Genomic DNA, 22,938 nt, shown 5'->3' with positions numbered 1-22,938 from the left:
TAGAGCCAACACTACTTTGCAAGGATCTAAAGCTTAATTCTACACAACACACTCTTCCATGGGCCCGCAGCCCCTAGAAATAAGCCAAATGCTCAGATGGGGAGGACAGGAAGATGAAAATGAAAATAACACCAGCTTATATTTTTTGCATACCAGACACTTTGCTGAGCACTTTACATGCTTTTTCTCATTCAGTCCTCTGGACAACCCCTGGTACCTCGCTATTCCCATTTTACAGATGAGGAATCTGAGGATCAGAACCAGTTCAGTTTACTGACTTAATATCCAGTGCTTTTTACAGCCTTATAGCAGTCTTTTCATCCTGCTCTGGTTGGAGGTTGGATAGGGGAACATTGGTTCCTATTAGCTAATTAGTTAAGGATTTACCCATTCATTTCCCTGACTTGTGTTGGCACCAGCTGGGGGTGCCTTGAATTTTGAAGCCAAGTCCCAGGTGGTTGGGACAGTCATTCATTCAACAAACACCTGCCACCCTGTCTTGTGCTTGCTGCCAGGAGGGAGGGGAGGAGGACCTGCTGCTTCTGTCACCCAAGCCCTGTTCTCATTTCTTCCTTCTAGAATGGAGAGCCTCAGAGGCAAGAAACAATTCCTCTTCCTATTTCTAGCCATCAGAAGGCTCTGTGCCTCAAAGGCCAAAAAGTAGCGCCCTAACGGCTAAAAGTGGTTCACAGGACTATTCAATTTGGCCCATTCAAATGTTTTTAATTTTTTAAAATTATTTGCCAATATTAATAACTTGGGATATCTCAAATGAAAAATTAAATCTCTGGGGGTGCCTGGGTGGCTCAGTCAGTTAAATGTCTAACTCTTGATCTCGGCTCAGGTCATGATCTCAGGGTGGTGAGATTGAACACTCCACTGAGCTCCTCGTTCAGTGGGGAGTCTGCTTCTCTCCCTCTTTCTCTCTCTCTGCCCTTCCCCCCACTTGCATATGCACTCTCTCTCAAATAAATAAATAATTCTTTTTTAAAAACAGTAGGTATTTATTTGACAGAGAGGAGAGAGAGAGAGAGAGCGTGCACAAGCAGGGGGCGAGCCGCAGGCAGAGGGAGAGGGAGCAGCGAGTCCTTGCAGAGCAGGGAGGTAGATGCAGGGCTCAATCCCAGGACCCCAGGATCATGATCTGAGTCAAAGGCAGATGCTTAACCACCCAGGTGCCCCTCAAATAAATAAATAATTCTTAAAAAAAAAAAAAAAGAAAGAAAGAAAAAAGAAAAAAAGAAAAAAAGAAAAAGGAAACCTCTGGCAGGGCCCAGAACTCAGCCTGGAGCTGAATGGCAGCTGCCTCTTTCCATGGGCGTGTATGCTCCAGCCCCTGCTTCCTGACACGGAGGCTGAGTGTTAACTGTCTCGCTCATTGAGGTATCACAGTTCTCCCAACCAACTGCTTTGCTTGTTAACACTACCTACCTGGCCCCTGTGGCCATCTGAGTTCCAGGTCCCTGAGGAGGCACTTTTTCCTTGACAGATTCTCCAGGACTAAAGGATCTTCTGCTCCTCCCCCAAGACTTCTGAGTCTTTCTTCCTAGTGGGCAGGGCTGCCTTTATGGGGGTGCAGTCTACATGGTCCCCCAAGGCCCTGTGATTAGAAGGGCCCTGAGCCTGGTTGCACGCTCTGCTGTCACTGTCTCGAAATTCTTATGAATTTTTGAACAAGGGGGACTGCATTTTCAGTTTGCACTACACCCCCTCAAATTCTATAGCCAGCCCTGCCAGCATATCGCTCAGTAATTAGGGGCATCCAGCATACACGCACGCACACATGGACTTCTCCAATCTGTCTGGAAAATTACCCCTTTGGATTGGTCTATTCTCCCAGTCATGAGGCCAGCAAGGGTCTAACATTTTTATGGAGGGGTGTGGGGCTTGGGGCCAGCAACGTGGAAGGAGAGGGAGCTGGACTATGGGACTTGCCTTGGTTCGCATTTGCATAGAGCTTTATGTAAGATAAAACTGCCTACCTTCCGGCCACTCCTTGGCACAGTCACTGCATGAAGCATTTGAGCAGGCAAGGTGTCGTAGTCAGAGGCTGGCTTCTGGCAAGGTTTGGGGTAGACCATCTTTCCCTCTCCCTCTCGAGAAAAGGAGGAGGAAAGGAAAACCAACAATGCGAACAAAGCACTTGCGCTTGGCCTGGCACCATGTTGGACGTTCTGGTGCACTGGTCTTTCCTGTTTGGCAGAGCTACCAGACCTCACACCCATTTTTCAGCTGGGAAAGCTGAGGCCAGAGAGCTGAAGGGCTGTCTGCCCAGGTTCTCAGAGCTCATATATGTGACAGTGTTGGGATTATGAAGCCAAGCCTCCAGAGTTCCAAACCAGAGTTCTTTCCTTTTATCCTACCAGGGACGTGGCATAGGAGACAAGAGAAAACATTGGTGAAGAGGAGGGGAAGGACGCCTGCCCCTGGTTAGGTGGGCCTAACCTCAAAATAAACCATGAGACATTTTATCGTGCAAAGAGTATAAATGCCACCACATCCAAATTGGTCATTCAAGGTCAGGGAGGGCCCTTCTGAACAGGTGACACATGAGCCAAGATCTGAAGGATGAGAAGAGGCAGCTGGCATTGCAAGATATGGAGCCAGAGGCCCAGAGAGGTTAAGTAATCTGCTCAAGGTCACACAGCTAGCTAGTGCCTTCATTTCCTCCCTCCGGCCCTCCAACAAACCCCCTCTGACAAGGCCCCTCCTCTGCATCAGGCCCTGGGGCTATGGCAAAATATAGGTCAGCAAACTTTTCCCCTAAATGCTATTGTAACTCAAAGCGGCCTTAGATGATAGGTAAATAAATGAATGTGGCAGGTGTTCCAATACAACTTTATGAACTAAATGAGCAGCCCACCCACCCTGCTTTAGAACACAGAAATGAAGAAGATACAGTCCTAGACTTTGAGAATTTCCTGCTTTACTTGGGGAGATAAAACAAACTCAGAAGAAAATAGAATCCAAAAGGGAGCCTGCTAAATGATGTAAGAGAGAAAGACAGAATGTGAAAGAAAGGTCATTTCTGCAATTTGGGAAGGAGAGAAGTCAAGTTCAGTTCTCAGAAAGGGCCACCTGCACCGAGAGGCCCTCTCTGACCACACCCTGTTGTTCTCTATCAAAGTATCTTGCTTCTCTCCTTCACAGCATACAGATTATGCTGTGTGGTTATTGTCATTTACTTTTTTTTTTTTTTTAAGATTTTATTTATTTATTCATGAGAGACACAGAGAGACAGAGACATAGGCAGAGGGGGATGCAGGCTCCCTGCGGGGGAACCTGATGTGCGACTCAACCCCAGGACCCCGGGATCACAACTTGAGCCAAAGGCAGACGCTCAGACCCCTGAGCCACTCAGGTGCCCTGTCATTTACTTTTTTATTTGTTTAATGCCCATCTCCCTCCAGGTGGCTAGAAACTTCATGAGGGCTATGGATTATTTTTGCAGCTTACTTTTATTCCCCCCTCTCTTCGTAGCAGTACCTCAATCTCTCCTTAGGGTACCACCTCTTTTACTTCCATCTCTTGGTCTCTTCCCAGGCCCAGTCACTAAGATGTGATCCAGACTTTGCAAAGTGATTGGCTTGGAGATGAGCAATGAAAATCAACCCATGGATTTTGCTGGATTTATTTGGAAAGAAACTTGCTTTTCCCATAGGATGGAAGTCTGGAGTTGCCAGAACTTATCTTTCCAGTCGTGTTGGTATAGCCTGCTGAGAAGCCAGAGCCTAGAGATATTAGAGACCAAGTACTGATGGCATAATTAAGTCCCTAGATCTAGCCTTGCCTGAAGCTATTCCTAACCCAGGACTTTTCAGTTACATTTTTTGCATAGGTTTGTTTGAGCTATCAGTTACCTGCAACCAAAAGAATCCTAATAGTAGATACACAAGTGCTTCTCAAACCCCCAGCACAGTGCCTAGAATACAGTAATACACAATGGATATTTGTCACACAAACAACAGGTGGCATTGAAGCAGGACCTCAAAACATGCACATACACCCACATAAAGTTATAAGGTCCAGAGAAGCCCAGAATGGAAGCTAACTGGGAAACCAGAAAGATTGTCTCAGGAAGAGGAGAGGATGACTGAATGAAATTGCAGTCACTATTTTCAAGGAATAATAAGTGATGTGTAAACATATCCATAGCGTGGGAGACAAAAGAAAATCGATCCCTTCAAAGAGAGTGGGAATTCCAGGCATGATGAACAAATGCAAGGCAGGTCCAGTATCATCATCTTATGTCTATCTTCTTTTTGCTTCCCACACACCCGTGGCAGGGCAATCATGGGCTGTGTCACTGGCACACTTGGGTTTACAAGGACTCTCAGAGGCAGAGCTGACCAAGGTCAAGGGCCCAAGGATCATACGGGCCTTGAAAGACTCAAGGATAAACCCTGAGCAGCAATTAGTGAAATATGATGGTCTAATTTTAGAAGCTGTTTGATTCCAGGTCCATTACCTGGTGGATGTGAGTGATGGTGTGCGATTGGCAAATGTAACATTATTCTCTCAGACAGAGTCCGCCTGCCAGGCCACAGTGGGCAATTATGGTGGAGACTGGCCTTGTTGTAGAGGAAAACACCTCACATGTCGAATTTAATTGTGTCTCCTCGCTGTGGATGGAAGGCTAGAGGTCACTTCTTTCTGGCCTAGGAAGTGTGAGCATGGGAGTGCGCAGGTAGAGACAAGGAAGGTGGGAGGAAAGAGGGGGGTACACCTGGGAGATCTTTGCTTTGTAGGAGAGATTCCTCTGATCAGTCATCACACAATCATGCAAGCTCACTCATTCACTCAACAAACGTTTATTAACACTTATGCAAAAACAACAACAACAATAGTTATCTTGTACTGAATACTTGCTGAGTGCCTGGGACTGCTCTGAGTGCTTCATAGAGAACTGTCACCCTGGCTGTTGTGAGACTCCCCAAATGATGGATCACGAAGTCAAAGCCCAGAGAAGTTAAATCATCCCCCCAAGGACACACAACTTGAATCATCACTGAGCTGGGATCTGAATCCAGGCAGTCAGGTTGCAGAGCCTGCTTTTTTAAGCATCCCCATCTCTCTGTGGGCTAGGCCTGGCATCCACAGAACAGCCCATAAGCTACTCTTCACAGTGTTTTGTGAGAAGAAGGTATGAACACCAGGTTTTTGGAGCACAGAGGAGGGAGCAGCCAGTGCTGCCTGAAGAGGATGTGGGTGGTGAAGGGAGGAAAGAGAGGCTGCAGCAGACAAGAGGAAGAAGGGGGTGCAAGGCAGAACAATCAGCCTGGGCAGAGGTGTGGAGCAGGACTAGGGAAGGGTGAAGTGGTCCGGGAATGCAAGAAGGTGGGTGTGGTATGGGCAGAGAGGTCACAGAGAAGGTGTGAGAGGAGGTGAAGGTGAGAGGTTGGCTGGAGCCTTGAAAGTCAAGCTAAGGAGTTCGGACTTTATCCTGGCAATAGTAAGAACCACGGAAGGGTTTTTGAAAGGGGGTGACATGAGCAGATTATACTTGAGAAAGGTGGGTCTGGTTCTCTACATAGGATGGACTGGAGGAGGAAGGCAAGAGGTAGGGAGGCCAGTGTGGAGGCCCAGTGGAAAGGCCAAGGTCCAACAGTGACAGACAAGGTCACCCCTCTAATTTTATCCCCCCAGCTCCCTGCTGGCTCACTCTGCTTCCAGCCAGTGATCACCTGGCTGTTCCTTGACTAACCCAGACATACTCCTGACCCAGGGCCTTAGCACATGCTATTTTCTCCATCAGGAACACTCTTCCCCCCAGAGTCCACATACCTCCCTCTCTCCTTTTCTGCAGGTCTTTGCTTAACTGGCTCCTTCTTGGTGAGCCCTTTTCTGATCATTCCTGTTAAAGTCCCCACCCAAACATGTTCTCCCCTTCCTGCTGACCTTTCTTCATGGTGTATCACCAACCAAAATATTACATTGTTTGATCCTGTAATTTCATCTAAAATATTTCACCTTGTATCTCTAAAAGATGACTATTTTAAAACATAACCACAGTAACATTATCATACCTAAAAAATGGCATTAATTTCTCAAGAGCATCAAATATCCAGTCTGTGTTCATTTTTCCTGATTATTTCCTGATTCCTTTTTCACAGTTACCTTGCTCCAATCAGTATCTGTTTTTGTTTATGCTTTGCCTGATTTCACTCTCTCTCCTTCTGGAGTCTCAGTGCCATGAGGACTGAGATCTTTATTTTGTTCTCTACTGTGTCCTCTGCACTCGGCACAGTGCCTGGCATGCAGTAGGTGCTCAGCAAATCTCAGTGAATGAATAAACGGAGCCCATCATAATCATAACATCTGATATTGGTCTTGTGGGCATTACATGTTTCTTGTTGTTATTTACTATTTCACCTTATCTATTCCTCACAAGGTTGGGATGCCTGGGTGGCTCGGCAGTTGAGCATCTGCCTTCAGCTCAGGGCGTGATCCTGGAGTCCTGGGATGGAGTCCCACGTTGGGCTCCCTGCATGGAATCTACTTCTCCCTCTGCCTGTGTCTCTCATGAATAAATAAATAAAACCTTAAAAAAAAATCCTCAGAAGGTCTTCATGCAGTAGGGCTGTGATTAGGTCCATTTTATAGACAGGGAAGCTGAGCCATGTGGCTCAAGGACTCACACCTAGAAAATGGCCAGGGCCTGAGACGCATGTCATGGACTAGGCATGCCATGGAGCTTGAGGGTTTGTGTCTGCCCAGGTACTGCCTCCACATCCATCATATATCCAAAGCCACCACTCTTCACGGACTCCTCTTCCCTCCCGCCTGCCAAGGCTGCGATCTCCTCTTGCCTAGAATGTTGCAACATCCTCCTGGCAGCTGCTCGTCCTTTATTTCTGTCATGCCCACTTCCCATGCAACATCCAGTGGGTGGAGGCCAGGTTTGCTGCTAACCGTCCCACAGTGCACAGCACAGCTCCTCACAACAAAGAATTGTCCATCTCCAAATGTCAATAGCGCTGAGGCTGAGAAGTCGAGCTCCAGTTGAGAAACGTTGCGTTCTGCATCCCAAGTGTGGCAGAGGTTGATGGGAGTCTGACTTCCAGAAATGTGTTAGTAATAACAATGAAAGCCCCAAAGTTTGTAAACAAATTCCTTTTTTTAATTGGGAGTGTGTGGTTTTTTTTTTTTTTTTTTTTTTTTTTTATGATAGTCACACAGAGAGAGAGAGAGAGGCAGAGACACAGGCGGAGGAAGAAGCAGGCTCTGCACCGGGAGCCTGATGTGGGATTCGATCCCGGGTCTCCAGGATTGCGCCCCGGGCCAAAGGCAGGCGCCAAACCGCTGCGCCACCCAGGGATCCCTCCTTTTTTTAATTGGGAGTGTGTATTCTAAATTATCTCTAGGACAACATCATTCATTCATTCGACAAACCTTTATTTGAGTGCCTCCTCTGTGGCAGGCACTGTTCTAGGTACTTGGGGTACATTAGAGAACAATGGAGACAAAAGCCCACCTCTTTGAAGCTTGGACCCAAGTAGGGGACAGAAAAAGTGATTTCATAATAAATTGCATGCTATGTCAGGTGGAGAAGAGTAAAGCAAGAGAAGGGAATGGAGAACACTGGGGGTCCTACTTTATAGGGTGGTCAGAGATTGCCTTGCTGAGAAGATGACATCTGAACTGAGATCTGAACAATATGGATATCTACAGGAAGACTATGGGCAGAAGAAACAGCAAATGCAAAGGTCCTGAGGTGGGGGAGTGGTATGCCTGAGGAATAACAAAGAGGCCTCTGCGGGTAGATTGTAGTGATGGACAGAAGGAGAGTGGTAGGGAAGGAGGTTGGAAGGGTGTCCTCTGGAGGACAGGGGAAACATGCTAGATGCAGGCAGATGATAGATAGGATCGGAGTTTTTTTTCTCTGAGGGAGATGGGAGTAATGGGAAGATTTTGAGCAGGGGAGTGAGCAGATCTGACTAACAGAAGTCCCTCTGGCTGTGTGTGGGGGACAGACTGTGGGGTGTGGTGGGGTGAGAAGGTGGAAGCACAGACAGGAAGAGGCTCCTGTAGTGGTTCAGATGGGAGAGGATGGGAATCTGAGTTAGGAACACAGCAGTGGGGCAGTGAGAAGTGGTCACAATCTGGACAGGTGTCACCCACACTTGTATTTCCCTCTCTCTCACTTGCATTCCACAGAGCTTTCATGAATGGAAGAGGAATGGTAGAGCCATGCTGGGTATGTCAGGGACTATCCCTTATCTCTGTCAACAATTACCCGGACAGCACCTCCCTATGTCCCCGGCACTATGCACATAGGTCCTTTGCCTGTTAGGACCTCTGATGCCCCCTGCCCTAGGGCTCTCCCCAAGAGTCAGTCATCCAGAGCAGCAAATGGAGCTAAAAAAACCAGGCGCCCACATGAGAAAGGATAAAGTTGGTCCCTTACCTCATACCACACATATAAATTAGCTCAAAATGTGTCAAAGACCTCAATGTAAGACCTAAAAGTACAAAACTCTTAGAAGAAAAGGTAAGAGGAGAGCTTCATGACATCAGATTAAGCAATGACTTCTTGGATATGACACCAAAAACACAGGCAACCAAAGAAAAAATGGACAAATAGGACTTGATCAAAATTAAAGATTTAGGTGCATCAAAGACTCAATCACCCAAGTGATAAGGCACCCTACAGAATGGGAAAAAATATGTACAGATCATAGATCTGATAAGAGGTTAATATCCAGAATATATAAAGAACTCTACAACTCAACAACAAAAAACAAACTTGATTAGAAAAGGGAAGTTACTTGAATAGACATTTCTCTAAAGAAACATGCAAATGGCCAGCAAGCACATGAAAAGATTCTCAACATCACTTGCCATTAGTGAAACACAAATCAAGACCACAATGAGACACCACCTCACACCCAGAAGAATGGCTATTATCGAAAGAACAGAAAATACCAAGTGTTGGTGAGGATGTGGAGAAACTGGAACCCTTGTGCCCTCTTGGTGAGAATATAAAATGGTACAGCTGCTGGGGAAAATAGTATGGTGGTCCCTCAAAAAAAAAAAAAAAAAAAGAATTACCACGTGATCCAGCAATTCCAGTACTGGATATGTACCCAAAAGAATTAAAAGTAGGGTCTCGAGAAGATATTTGTATACCCAGGTTCAAAGTTGCATTATTCACAGCAGCCAAAAGGTGGAAGGAAGCAAGCCAACCATTGATGGACTGATAAATGGTCACACCAAGTGTGGTAAGTACTACAATGGAGTATTATTGAGCCTTAAAGAGGAAGAAAATCCTGACACAGGCTATTATGTGGATGAACCCTGAGGACATCACACTGAGTGAAATAAACCAGTCACAAACAGACAAATACTACATGATTCCATTTATATGAGGTACCTAGAGCCGTCAACTTCTAAGACAGAAAGCAGAATGGTGGATGCAGAGGCTGAGGGCTGGGGAATGGAATGCTATTGTTTAATAGATACAGAGTTTCAATTTTGCAAAATGAAAAATTTCTGGAGACTGGGTTGCACAACAACGTAAATATACTTAACACCATTCAACTATATACTTAAAAATGGTTAAGACAGTGAATTTAATGTTTTATGTATTTCGCCAGAAATAAAACAAGAAATCATCTAGGGGTTGTGTTCTAATTGTGGGGCTCAGGCATAAGCATAAGCATTTATGCTCAGGCATAAATGTTTTTCAAAGCTCAAGTGATCTGAGTGTGCAGCAGGGATGAACGCCACCGCTCTGTGAAGTTCGCCCTATTTATTAGGTCTAGTTCCCAGTCTTACAGAGGGGAGGTGCCTCGTGAGCTTGTACAGCCAGGAGGTGGTAGAGGTAGGATTTGAACCCAGGCCCCTGTCTCCCATGGTAACATCACATTTTATTTGCTATTTATGTTACCAGGGAAACATTTTAAGGAGAACTGTGCTCTGGACATCAGCATGTGAATTCTGACTTCCTGGCTCCACCTCGTCATGCCCACCTTTACCAGAGACACTTTACCAGAGAGAATCTCTCTCTTCCTCAGGGAGAAGATTGGGCCCTTATCGATTAAATTACCTATTAAAATAATGCTTAATGCAAATAATAATAATAATAATAATGCTTAATGCTGACCCTGTGTCTCCAGTAGTTCCACTCGGTAGCCTTTAGGGGCAAGGTCATCATGGATCAGGAGCCAGGAACATTCTCAAGTCAGGTGGGAGATTTCCTTCTTCTTTTAGGAGGATCTCCGGTAGGGGTTTTATTGGCAGATGCTGTTAGCTCACAAGACAACCAGGACACTGAAGACGTGACATTTCCCACAGATCTGTGATTTGTTCCCCAAAAATCAGACCCTAAGATAAGGATCCAAGTCCCAAGTAGCTTCTGTGGAAAGTGATCCCAGAAACACTGGTAGGGGAGAAGAGCCATGAGACAGGGGAAGGAAAGAGCCAAACAGGGTGTATTATCAGCCAAGGAACTACTGTGGGCATCAGGAACTCCAGGGCCCTGTGTGGACCGGGCACTTCTGCGTTACACCCCTATCCAGGGGTGAGAAGCTGGGGTGTTTATATAGCTTCCCTCATTGGTCAGCAGTTGAGGGCTGCTCTGGATAGGGCACTAGGTCCCTGTCTTACTGGACACCACTGGCCAGAGGAAGCCTTCTAAAGGCAAAGAACTGCAGGTGTTGGCAGGTGGGAGTTGGGCTGGTGGCACCAAAGTGGTAAGAGCTAAAAGGATTTGGGTGGGACACTGCATCTCCTCTAACGGGGCTGAGTCCCCATTCAGCCCCAACTCCCCCTCTGATGTTGCACAAGTTATATAACCTCAGCTTACAATGAGCACGTCATTTTAAAAGAAGAATTTTTTTTTAAAGGAGCTTATTTATTTGGCAAGATCATCAGGAGGGTTAAATAAGACGATGTCAATTAACAACAACAACAAAACCCTCTAAAAGTCACCAAAGGCTTTCTATGTGCCAGGCCCTTTGCATGGATTAACTCATTTAATTTGGTAGCAATTCAGTGAGACAGGCTCTGTCACTGACCTCACTTTATGAGTGAAGGGACGGGGCCAAGAGAGGTACAGTAGTTTGTCACAAATCACACAGTTAGTGAGGAAAGGAACAGACAGACTTTGAACTTGGGCAATCCAGCTCTAAAATCAGGGCTCCTGTCCATGCTAACATCAAGCCTAGGAAGTACACAAAGTGCTGGGTATGGAGTTGGTGTTGACTGCATGCTTGTTCTCTTTCAGTTAATGAAGCTTTGGCCAAACTGCTCATTTGGCCAACACTTCTCCTCCATAAGCATTTTCATATTTTCACATTTCGTAGCCTTTCAAAACCCCCAAGAGACCAGCTTCCAAGGTACGATCCTGGTCAAAGTTCCTAAAGGAGGGGAAAGATCTTTGAGCCTTGGTGAGGATACCAGTGAGGTCCCAAAGGCCTGGAAATGGTCCCTCAGCTTTCACTGACTTGTTGTGACCCAGGCAGGTCGCTGAAGCATCCTCTGTGTTTCCTTTTATCAAATGGGGATACTGGATTTCTGGAGCACAGCTTTAATGCCTGGCATCCACTATCATACTTAGTTCCTTGGGCAGCCCTGTGAAGGGGGTTTTATTGCCATATTCATCTACAGATTTGGAAATGGAAGCTATGGGAGGTGAAGTGATTTGTCTAAAGTCCAGAGCTAGGAAATAGCAGGGCAGGGATTCCAACCCAGGACAGTGTGACCCCACAGCCAGGATTCCAGATCTCTACAATATTGTTTTTGAGGAATAAACACAAACATCTAGGATGACCAACCTGGGGCTGGCAAGAGCCTCAGCCAGATGACTCAGAGCACTGAAGGGGCCCATAGATTCCAAGTTGGTTTCCCTCATTTTTTCATTTTTACCGCCCCCCGCCCCTCATTTTTTCTTGACGATAATACACGAATCCCCCTGGCTCAGGTTAAGGAAACAGAAGCATCATCACATTACAGGCATGAAATCTCAAGGGGCGGGCAGTGATTCGGCAATCAACAACACTGGAACAGGAGATGTTGCCAACCAGGGGTGTAGCTAGCATAGAGGAATCCCCTGATAATGCTAATAATTGCTGTTGTCATTTACCAAATGCTGACCATGTGCCAGACACTTTGTGTAGATTATCTCCTTGTGGCCCTCTCCAGTGGGCTCCATTTTATTTCTCATTTTCTAGATAAGAAAACTAAGACTCAGAGAAGGGAAGGCTGTATTCCTGGTAAGCTATGGATCTGAGAATTGAATCACATCTGCAGGAGCCCAAAGAGGATTCTTTTTTTAATTATTTTTTTAAGATTTTATTTTTCAATAATCTCAATACCCAACATGGGGCTACAACTCACAACCCCGAGATCAAGAGTTGCACACTCTTCTGACTGAGACAGCCAGGTGCCCTACCCTCACCCAGAGATGATTCTTAATCAGATCTGTGGTGAGCAAAACACTGACCACTATCTTTAAATAAGGACCACTCCCACTTTTGAATATAATAATATATAATTATTATCATTATTCACATTTATAAAGTACTTTCCATTTGCAAATTATAATTACATCTGAAATCTCGCTGAGTCATCGAAACAGCCCCAGGAGGTGGGCATTGCTATAAATGCCATTTGGCTGATGAGCTCACTAAAGTTCAGACAGCTTGAATGATCTGCCCAAGATTCCAGGATTAAGAAACACAGGCTGGGAACCACACCAGCTGGGGTTCAAACCCTAGCTCTGCCATTTTCATTTCTTCAACAAATATTTATTGAGCATTTAATTGTGTGAGTTCCAGCAAGTGATTTCACCTCTCATAGCCTCAATTTCCTCTTTGTGAAAGAGTCTTAATATCACTTATCGAAGCCATTTCTTCCTGCATCTGAAAATGCCAGACACTTGCCTGCCCTGGCTTCCCTGCAGTGAGAGCATGAGCATGTGACCTGATCCTGGCCAATGGGATTTGAAAAGGAGTCTGATGGGGCTCCTGGGAAAGGTTTGCCTCTCAGGGAAAAAGGTGGCACATGGGATGAATTGTCCCTCTTCATGGGTTGGACCTCATGGGTCTACATTAGCCATCTTGCAACATGAGGCATCAAGCCTGAGGACCAAGCCACCAGTAGCAGCTGGAGAAGCAGAAAGATGGAAATATTCTAGAATCCTAATGGCATCTTGGAGCCATTAACCTGAAACCAGCTATCTTGGAAATTTTTGTTGTTACATGAGGTGATGCATTTTCCTCCTTGTAGAGGAGGTTCAGACAGTTTGAGTTTTCTATTCTGTTACTTGTAGTCCACATTGGCAGACTACCATAGGATTGTCGAGGATATTTCGATGAGATAGGGGATATAAAGTACTGCTATTCGTACCTGGCATAATCAATAGTAGCCAATCAGACCGAAATACATGCCCTGAGACTATTCCAGGGAGGGCAGATACTCCTGGCCTGGCAAATTATTTCCCTCTCTATCCTGCTAAGAAAAGCCTGGAAAGTTTTCCAAGAAAGCGGAAACCCCGTGGTGGCCCAGGACCACAACCTCGCCGCTCTGATGGGGCTGACCCAAGTTTCCAAACAAGAATCAATCACACTGCCTTTTGCCTAATGGATTTTGATTTTCACTCCCCTGATGGTGAAGGCTAGAGTCTGTACTTTGGTTTGTCTCCACGTTGCCAGAACATCCCATCAATTATTAACAGCATCAGCTCAGTCTCCCCGTACTGCTATCGCAAGGAAAGAGTTTGTTGCAACTCAGCCCACCCAGTCATAGAGAAAGGACTCTTGATCCTATTTATAGCAACAAGCTCCACCTACTCCGATGTGCTAGGCACTGTTTTAAATCTTGACAAACATGATTTCATGACGACCCTGCAAGGTAGGCCTTTTATCTCTATTTTATAGGTAAAAGGTGAGGGCTTGCTTGCAGAGGTGAAGAACCCATCTGAGGCCAGAAACTGGGGAAGTAGTGGGACTGGGCCTGGAGCCCTGGTCTGTCCTTGCTCTAAACATACAAGGTACGGTTGTTCTTACATCTCACAACCACCCAGAAATGATCCTCCATTTGACCATTTCATTCTGTGATCTCTGAGAAATTTCCATAGGCTTTGCTGTTCTGACAAGCAAGGCATCTAACTTGGGGGATGGATGGTGTGGGGTGGGCAGAGTACAGATGATCAGAGGAGGCCAGAGGCCTAGGAAGCTGGGTTGCAGGCAGGCAGTGAGGAATGAGAGACAGATCTCCAAAACCAGACATACACTGACTGACTGATTGCTTGATCCATTCATTTGGTCCACATGTAGTTATTTGGAGCCCCTCTAGGCCAGGCACCTTGATGGGTGCTGGGAACAGAGCAGTGAATATAACTCAAGGCGCTCACACTCTGGAGGCGGAGGAAGAAAAGGAAGCAAATACAATTTTAGATGGCGCTTAAAGCCTATGCAGGGAAGACACTGAGTGAGGTTGCCGAGATAAAGAGGAAGAAGGCTGTTTTAGACAGGGATCAAGAAAGTTTCTTTGAGGAGGGGTCATTTGAGCAGAGACTTGCTCAAATGAGGAATGAGGAGAAGCAGTTGGCCACCGGACAAGCTGGTAAAGAGCATTCCAGACCGCAGGAATAGCAAGTGCAAAAGTCCTGAGGTAGGTTAATGTCTGCCCTGTTTAAGGAATAGCAAGGAAGCCAGTGGGGCTGGAGCCCAGTGAACCACAGGAGAGTTGAACAGATGAACTCAGAGAGGACATGGAGACCGACTCAGTAGGGTCTAGTATGCCATGGTGGAGGGTTTGGATTTTATTCTGAATGTGGTGGGAAACCTCTGGAGGATTTTAAGCAGATGAATAACATGATCCAATTTATATTTTGAAAAGCTCACTCTGGCTGCTGTGCGGGCAATGGATTGCAGGGGGCAAAAGAAGAAGTAGGGAAACTGGGGAGAAGCCTGTGGCATTTAATCATTATGGAAAGAACATCTTCAAAAATCACACTTGGAAAAAAAAAAAATTTAAAAAAAAAATCACACTTGGGTTTGAATTTCTGGCTACTTCTGTTTGCTTGCTGTGTGACCTTAGGCAAGTTACTCAACCTCTCTGAACCTCCCTATTTGTGAAAGACGGGATAATAACAGAGAGCTAGCGTAAGGACTAATTGTATTGTTACATTCCATACACAGTAAATGTTTGATCAATGGTGGTCAGGGTTTCTATACTGAGGGACCAATGAGCCTGCCTGCCTCCCCATTTCAGCTCTGGTTGCAGAATGTCCTAGACCGTCCATCTGCCAGGAATGTGAACTGACAGCCTGAGCCTGGGATCACAGAGAGGTCATGAAGCTCGTCCCTGCGAGCAGATTAACCCGAGGGCAAGATGAGGCTGTTTATTCCCAAACAGCGCCTTTTGCAAGCCCGAACTCCCCTTGCTGCCAGACTGCCAACCCAAACACAGCCCTTTGCTTGCTTCTTCTCTGGGAGGGTGCTCAACCCTCCAGGCCCCTCATTCTCATGTCTTAGGGACAGAACAGGGAGGGGGAAGAGTCATGTTTGGGCCTCAACAGGGTATGTGTAGGAGGAACTCGTGTCAGGCCTGGAAATAGCAAAATAAGTCTGCTGATCCTAAGCCGGTTAAGGGTGAGTGACTGTCTTAAGAGGGAGGCTTTCTGGACACAAAACCTAGGGCAGGATTACTGTCAGAGGCAGCCCACAGAAGAGGAAACCAGGCCTAGAAATCTCTACATTCTCTTTGGGGGTTGCCAGGGAAAGGAGAAAATCTTTAGGCCTCCCTCTACCTTCCTACCAGCCACCCCCTCCTGCATCTACTCTCAGAGGCCTCTCCCAGAGGAGTCAGGTCTGGGGAAAGGACTCCAGAAGGTCCCCTTCAGATACAGTGTCCCCTTCAGATACCTTCAGGACTTCAGAGGGTCCCCTTCAGATACAGGTCCCCTTCAGATACCTTCAGTGAGGACCAACTAAGCCAGAGGGATCCCACAAGGAGGGGCCAAGTGGGACAGGAGGCAGCCCGAGCAAATACACGATGCTGGTATATACGTTTCCTCCTGCCTTGTTCCTTTTTCCATGAACACATTTACCTACCTGCCCACCCCAGCCCCACCTGCTCTTGGCCCCACTCTTCGAGAGTGAGTTATGTTCAACATGTCTTTCCCAACGAGGTCTTCCTGGATTTTGACATCAACGTTTCTCTTTTCTGGCTCCCCCTAGGCCTCACGCAACCTCTTTTAAAGCGCTGCACACACTGTGTTGTCATTTACACCCCAGCACGTTGGCCACCTGAAGACAGGCCTCATCTCTCTGAGGCATTCTTGGAACCCAGCCCAACACAAAGCAGCAGCTCATCAACCACTGACCCCCTTCCCTGGCCTGGCCCCCTACCCCAAGTCTTTCTCAGGCCATCATAGCCTCTGCCTTTACCAAAGAGCACAATGGCCCACTTGGTGTGATCTAAGCCTTCCTGCCTCCTCCTGCTTCATTTTTCCCATTGCCTCATTTTTCTCTCTTATTTCAAAATTTACATCCTCTTCTGACAGCCAAAGCATCTTTACAAGCAGCACCAAATCATTCTTGGAATAAACTCACCAAATAAATAAAGAAAGAACAAACCAGGGGTGACCCATCGCCCACAAGCATCCTTGGCCAGCTGCATGCGTCATGCATGCACACACCCACCCCTCAGAGTCCCTTTGCCTCATTTTTCTTACTTATGTTAAAACTGCCTGACAGTATCTCAATGTCCTCCGAGCACGTCTGTAAGCTGCTTTCATGTCTTCCTTGAGGCAAAGTGGGGTTATAAATACAGGGATAAGTCTTAGAATAGCAGGTGACCCCCCTCCTCCCACCTGGGTCTAGGACTCCACAAGCCAGCCTTATGTATATAGACCAACCTCAACTCCATCCCAGCAAGGCTTTATCATCCCTCTGTGCCTTCTTATTCACAGTGTCCACCCTCTTGCTGTGGGATTTTATGTCTCTGCAAATCCTTTTCTCCAACAGAGTCGAGGTATAAAGTATTGAATAATGAAGGGATGAGGTAACCAGTGCAAATGGGAGCAGGTGGAAGGAGTTGGTCCTCACCTCTGAGGTCTGGGCTACAGCCCCTCCCCCTTTCTGGTCTTATTTGGGAACTAAGCCAGAGAGGCCCAGCTGTGGTCCTCAATCTGCAGACACAGGCAAGAGCCCCCAGCGCAACTGCCCGCAGATCCCAGACTCACCTTGGCAGCCACGGAAGAATTGGGCTTCTCCAGAAGGTCCCAGAGCTTCTTCCTCTTCTCTGCACAGCACGTGTTATCGAACTCCTCCCCCTCCCGCTCCCGCAGGGTCTCTGCCTCCCGCTTGAGCTCCTCATTCATCTGCTCCTTCTTCTGGTGGTAGCGGGCCTGGCAGCAGGATTCCAGGTAGATTTCATCGATGCCCCAGTAGTCAAGCTCTTGGCTGAAGCTCAGCGCGCACATCTCCTCCATCATGTGCAGCCGCCCAGTGCGGTAGAAGTTGAGGATGGAGGTGAAGGCGCCCGGATGGCGGTCGAAGAAGTACTCGTTGTCGTCGAGGCTGTAGTCATCGCACACCTCGAGCAGCGAGTCGTGCGTGTTGCAGTCGCGCAGCTTGCCCAGCCGCGTGCGGGGCAGGCGGTCCAGGGTGCGCCAGAGCACCTCGTGGGCCAGACCTCCGACGTTGAGGCGGACGCGCCTCGAGCACGCCTTGCTGCGCACGATCTCCATGGGCTCAGGCGGCAGCGAGCTGGTGGAGCGGGAGCCATGCTTCGTCATGCCCGCCGGCATCGCTGGTCCGGCCGCCCCCGCCCCCCCTGCCCCCCCAGGCCGCTGTCACTGGACGGCGAGGCCGGCCGCTGCGGGGGAGGGGGGCAGGGCGCGCTGTGGGCTGCTGGGGGTGCAGGGGGCCACGCGGGCGCGCGTCACGGCCGTCTTCTCACCTCCATCCCGACCGCTGCAGGGCAGGAAGCGGACGCGGGTCAGCAAGCAGGGAGCTGGGAGCTGGGCGCGGCCCCTCCCCACCTCTCCACTGGGGCCCCAACCGGCCTTGACCTTCCCGGGGCTTAAGCGGCTCAGGGCCTGGTGTGGGGGCGGGGGGGTCGCTGAACTGCTTGGCGCTGTCCCTCCCGCCGGTGCTGAAGCCCGCCCCACCCCATGGGTGGCGGGGAGAGGCACCCCCCAGAGGCGCTCGGGGATCCGGGAGGCCCCACCCCGGGTTTCTGCCGCCCAGGCCCGACCCAGCGCCCGGGGCGCTGTCCTCCCCGTCGAGTGCTGAAACTCGCTTCTCTCCGGGTCTCCCCGTCGAGTCCCGCACCAGGCCCCGCGATGGGCAGAGAGGGGCACTGCATGAAAAACTTTATATATATATATTTTAAGATCTCTCCTCTTTTCCTTCCCCCTGCTACTAAATAATTAGAATGTGAGTTCTAGAGGGTAGCAGCGGGTTTGCTTTTTCTGAACCTTAAAAGACTCGGGGAATTCTAGGGGGATCTCAGCTGCCCACCTGTCGGAGGTCACAACTGATGGGGTGGTCAAGACAGCCTCGCTGTCCCGGAGCGACCCCTCTCCCTAAGCCACAGGAGCATCTCGTGAGGTCGCTCCGGTAACTAAGTGAGCCCTGAAGATGCAAAGCCAAGACCTGCGCGGAGTCCGGCCCCTCCCTCCGTGCCCCTTACCCCACCGCAGGAGGGGCGCGCAGAGTCCTGCGGATCCACCTGCTCCATCCTTCCTTCTCTCCTTCCCCGCCCCCTTCCCCCTCCTCCTCCTCCTCCTCCTCCTCCTCCTCGCTCCTCTCCTGCGATGGCTTTTTATAACTCCGGGTTCTGCGCCTTTCCCGGGGCTTGGAAGGGAAGGGGTGGGGGAGGTGGGAGGCGGGGAAAGGAGCTGAATTTTCTGGCCTTTTCAAAACGTGCCCTCCTCCCGCCGCGCGCTGGCGGTTTCGGGGGCTACCCGGAGCCCCCCAGCATGTGAGCCTGACGCCCTCTCCCCTCGCGCTCCCGCAGGCCCCAGCCCTTGCCCGGACCCCCCCCCTCCGCCCCCATACATCCCCCCTCCCCCGGCCTGAAGCCGCGGAGCCCGGGTAGACCAACAGGCCGAACCGCGGCAGGCGAGCCCCCTGCCCGTGTCCCCCTGTGTCCCCGCTGCTGGCCGCGCGCCTCAACACTCACCCCCAGGGCGGCCGCTTCCCGGGGCCAGGGACCGCGCATCGCCCCGGCCGCCCGGGCGCCCCCGCCCGCGGGCAGCGGCGGACCCGGGGCCGGGCCGGGCCCGGCCTACGCCGGCCGGGCAGGAGACGCGCTAGGGCTGCAGGCGCCGCGGGGCCGGGGCGCCCTCTCCGAGGCGGGGGGCGCGGGCAAGCGCCGGGGGGCGCGGGTGGCAGGTCCGCGATCGGGCGGCGCCTCCTGCTCCACCTCCTCCTGCTCCTGCTCCCGCTCCTGCTCCCGCGGCGGCGGCGGCTGCTGCCTGAGCGAGATCAACAAGTCGGGGCTGAGCTTAGGCTCTGCGCTGGCTGCGATTCTGTCCCGCACTTCGGAGCGCCTGGAGCCGGGCACCGAGGCGGGACGGCGCCACCTGCGGGTCGGAAGCGTGCGCGCCGCTTAACTCCTGCCTGCCCGGGCCAGCCGCCAGGTGAGGCTGGGGGCGGGCTGCGGCTTTGGGCGAAGGAGCTGCACCTGGCAGCCCGGCCCTTCCCACCTGGGCTGCCTTCCCTGGCTGCCTCGCCATCCGGCCTTGCTTTGTCAGGTGAAGATGGCAGGGGTGAGCGCCTACTGTGTGTGAGGCACTAGCATAAGCGACTGAGAAACAGCTGTGCACCTAACACAAACGCTCAGCCCTTGTAGAGCTGTCTGGAGAGACGAAAAACAAGAAAGTAAGAAAATGTCAGGCGGTGATCAGCGCTGGGAGGAGAAGGAAGCAGAGGAGAGAGAGGCAGGGGTGGGGTGGGGGCAGATTGCAATTTTAAATAGCCCTTGCTTTCATGGGCTTCCATGCTAGATTCTAAGATCTAATTCTAGGGTGGAATTCTGGATTCTAGTGGAGGAAGGTGGACCATGAAATAGATCAACAGATAAATATGCAGTGTGGCAGCTGGTGGCAACTGCTACGACGAAAAATAAAGTAGGGTGAGGGGAAGAGAGTGTGAGGGGTCAGCTGAACCTGGTGATTCATTCATTTATTCATTTATTCATGTTCCCTTGGGCAGCTGCTTGTTGAGAGCTTACTGTGTGCCTGGTCCTGTACCAGGCTGGGGAAAGAAACCATCTCCCCTGGAGCCATCAAATAATCTCCAGAAATGAATATAGAACCAAAGGATTTACCTAAAGAGGTGAGCAAGGCTTCCCTAAGGATGCCATAGTTGGGCCCCATGTTTACTCATTTATTCTTCCAAATGCATATTTACTGCATGACAAGTAAGCAGGTGATAGGGATACACAGTAAGCCCCCTGCTTTGGAAGAGAAAGCTGGGCCTAAGCCACAGAGCCCCTCCCCTCTCTGGCCCTTTTCTTCATTTATAAAATGAAGGAATTCATTTCCATAGTGTTACACATAATATTACTATATATATATTATATTTTGTATATATGTATATATATTATATGTTTTATATATATTATATATATATATATATATAATATATATATATATTAAAGTAGGCTCCACACCCAGCATGGAGCCCAACACAGGGCTTGAACTCATGACCCTGAGATCAAGACCTGAGCTTAAATTAAGAGTCAGATACTTAACAGACTGAGCCACCAGGTGCCTCAATATTACTGTATTTTTATTTTATTTTTTTTAAGATTGTATTTATTTATTCACAAGAGACACACACACACAGAGGCAGAGGTAGAAGCAGGCTCCATGCAGGGAACCTGATATGGGACTTGATCCTGGGTCAAAGGCAGGTGCTAAACCTCTGGGCCACCCAGGTGACCCTATATTTTTATTTAAAAAAATTTTTTTGTTTATTTATTCATGAGAGACACACAGAGAGAGACAGAGACATAGGAAGAGGGAGAAGCAGGTTCCCTGTGGGGAGCCCAATGCAGGACTTGATCCCAGGTCCCTGGGATCACATCCTGAGCCAAAGGCAGGTACTCAACCACTGAGCCACCCAGGAACCCAATATTATTATATTTTTAAAAATCTGTTTACTTTTCATCATCTCCATCATCATGATCCTTGTCCAAGATGTTATCATCTTGTGGGTAGAAGCCAGGGATGCTGCTAAACATCCTCCAGTGCACGGGATGGACACCCACAATAAATAATTCTCTAGCTCTGAATATTAATAGTGCCAAGGTTGAGAAACCCTAGATTAATTTTTTTAAAAGTCCAAGGTATTTGCTGGTCTGGAAATGCTATTCTCTCAACCAATAATTAGTGAGCACCTACTATATGCCAAACATTACTCTAGATGCTGGATATACAGTGAACAGAATAAAACAAACAATCCCTCTGCTCACAGACTTATATCCTGGTGGGGAATACAGTTAATAAATGAGTTAAATAAATAAATCAGATTGTTTGGGCTGTGATAAATGCCATGAAGAAAAGGAAATAAGAGGCAGTGATAAAGCATGTCTGAGAGAGATGCCAGTAACTTTGGATAGGGTGGTCAGGCAGGGAGGTCTTCAAGGTGATATATCTAAGCTCAGAACCTGAGGTCAGGAAGAAGACAACCATGTGAAGTTCTGAGGAAGGGGTTCCAGGCAGGGGAAACAATAAGAGTAAAGGCCCTAAGGTGGAAATGGCCTTGGGAAGGGAGGTTAGAGAGGTAGATAGGACTAGGCCATGCAGAGCCTTGTTGGAATTTTATTCTCAAGGTTAAGGAGTGAATTTGAGTTTTTTTTCTCATCCTGATGGGAAGCCATGAAAGAATTTTTCACAGGGAAGTCCCATGTGCTTATATATTTTTTGAAGTGATTCTTCCAGCTGCTGTGTGCATTATGGAATGCTGGGGGACAAAGATGGCAGCAAGAAGAAACCTCACAAGGCATCTGTAACAGTCCGGGCCAGAGGTGAGGGGCTTGGACTGGGATGATGGTGATGAAGATGGGTGGGTAGTTTCACAGCCATGAGGCTCTGACAGGGGAGATTATTCCCCAAACCCAAGGCTAGTGCTGGAAATTCCATGTCATTCAGATTCTTCCCTCTGGGTGGCCCAAGTCCTACTAAGTTTGGCTCCAGATTTATTTTTTTTTTAAAGATTTATTTATTTATGATAGACATAGAGAGAGAGAGAGAGAGAGAGAGAGGTAGAGACACAGGCAGAGGGACAAGCAGGCTCCATGCTGGGAGCCCGATGTGGGACTCGATCCCAGGACTCCAGGATCGCTCCCTGGACCAAAGGCAGGCACTAAACCGCTGAGCCACCCAGGGATCCCCTGGCTCCAGATTTAGATAAAGAACATCTAGATACACCTGGATCTTAGAAGTGCAAAAAAAGGAAATAGCTCTGTCTCCCTCTGTTTCCTTGCATAGCACACAGTTTAGAATTTTTACTTTCTGAATGAAAAGTCTCTAACTATTTGAAAACATCTGGCCTTTCATTTCCTAGAATTTTCTGCCATCGTAAGAGGAGAGATTGCTTTGAAATAAAGCCAATTCAGGGGAAAATAGAGCCCAGAGATTGAGATATTGAGTCCTGACAATGTCATTAGAGCTTCGGGATCCAGTTATGCCTGGAGCCATTGCCTCTGGATTTTCCAGCTGTGTGAGCTAGTAAATACTCCCTTTTCACCTAAACCAGATGGAGTTGTGAGATTTTCTTTTATGTTTCAAAGAGTCCAATTGATACAATCCTTTCTCCACAAACCAAAAGTTTACCATCTCCTTATAATGTACTTATAAGACACAGGGGAAAAGAAAATGAACTTATAGGAAACGGCAAAAAGAATAATAAAATTCAGAATGTTTTACAGAGAAGGGGGTCCCCTGGTAAGAGTTCAAGTACAACCACGTCA

The 22,938-nt window shown here is 48.5% G+C and overlaps 1 protein-coding gene across 2 annotated transcripts in view; it reads right to left on the bottom strand.

Annotated features, from left to right (window-relative positions):
• Positions 1-19,552, bottom strand: part of KCNB1 (potassium voltage-gated channel subfamily B member 1) — a 102,826-nt gene extending 83,274 nt beyond the window's left edge. The window contains exons 1-2 of one of the 2 annotated variants that reach the window (XM_041732907.1): positions 19,141-19,552; positions 17,195-17,927 (exon numbers count right to left, since the gene is read on the bottom strand). In XM_041732907.1, the coding sequence (XP_041588841.1) occupies positions 17,195-17,761 (567 nt within the window). In that variant the 5' untranslated portion in view covers positions 17,762-17,927; positions 19,141-19,552. Of the gene's footprint in view, positions 1-17,194; positions 17,928-18,648; positions 18,703-19,140 lie in introns of those variants that run through there. The other variant, XM_041732908.1, reaches the window with a different exon arrangement.
• Positions 19,553-22,938: the final 3,386 nt, after the last annotated feature.

The sequence above is a fragment of the Vulpes lagopus genome, chromosome 18 (assembly GCF_018345385.1).
Source record: "Vulpes lagopus strain Blue_001 chromosome 18, ASM1834538v1, whole genome shotgun sequence".
Classification (NCBI taxonomy): Eukaryota; Metazoa; Chordata; class Mammalia; order Carnivora; family Canidae; genus Vulpes; species Vulpes lagopus.
This window is presented reverse-complemented; position numbering and strand designations above follow the sequence as displayed.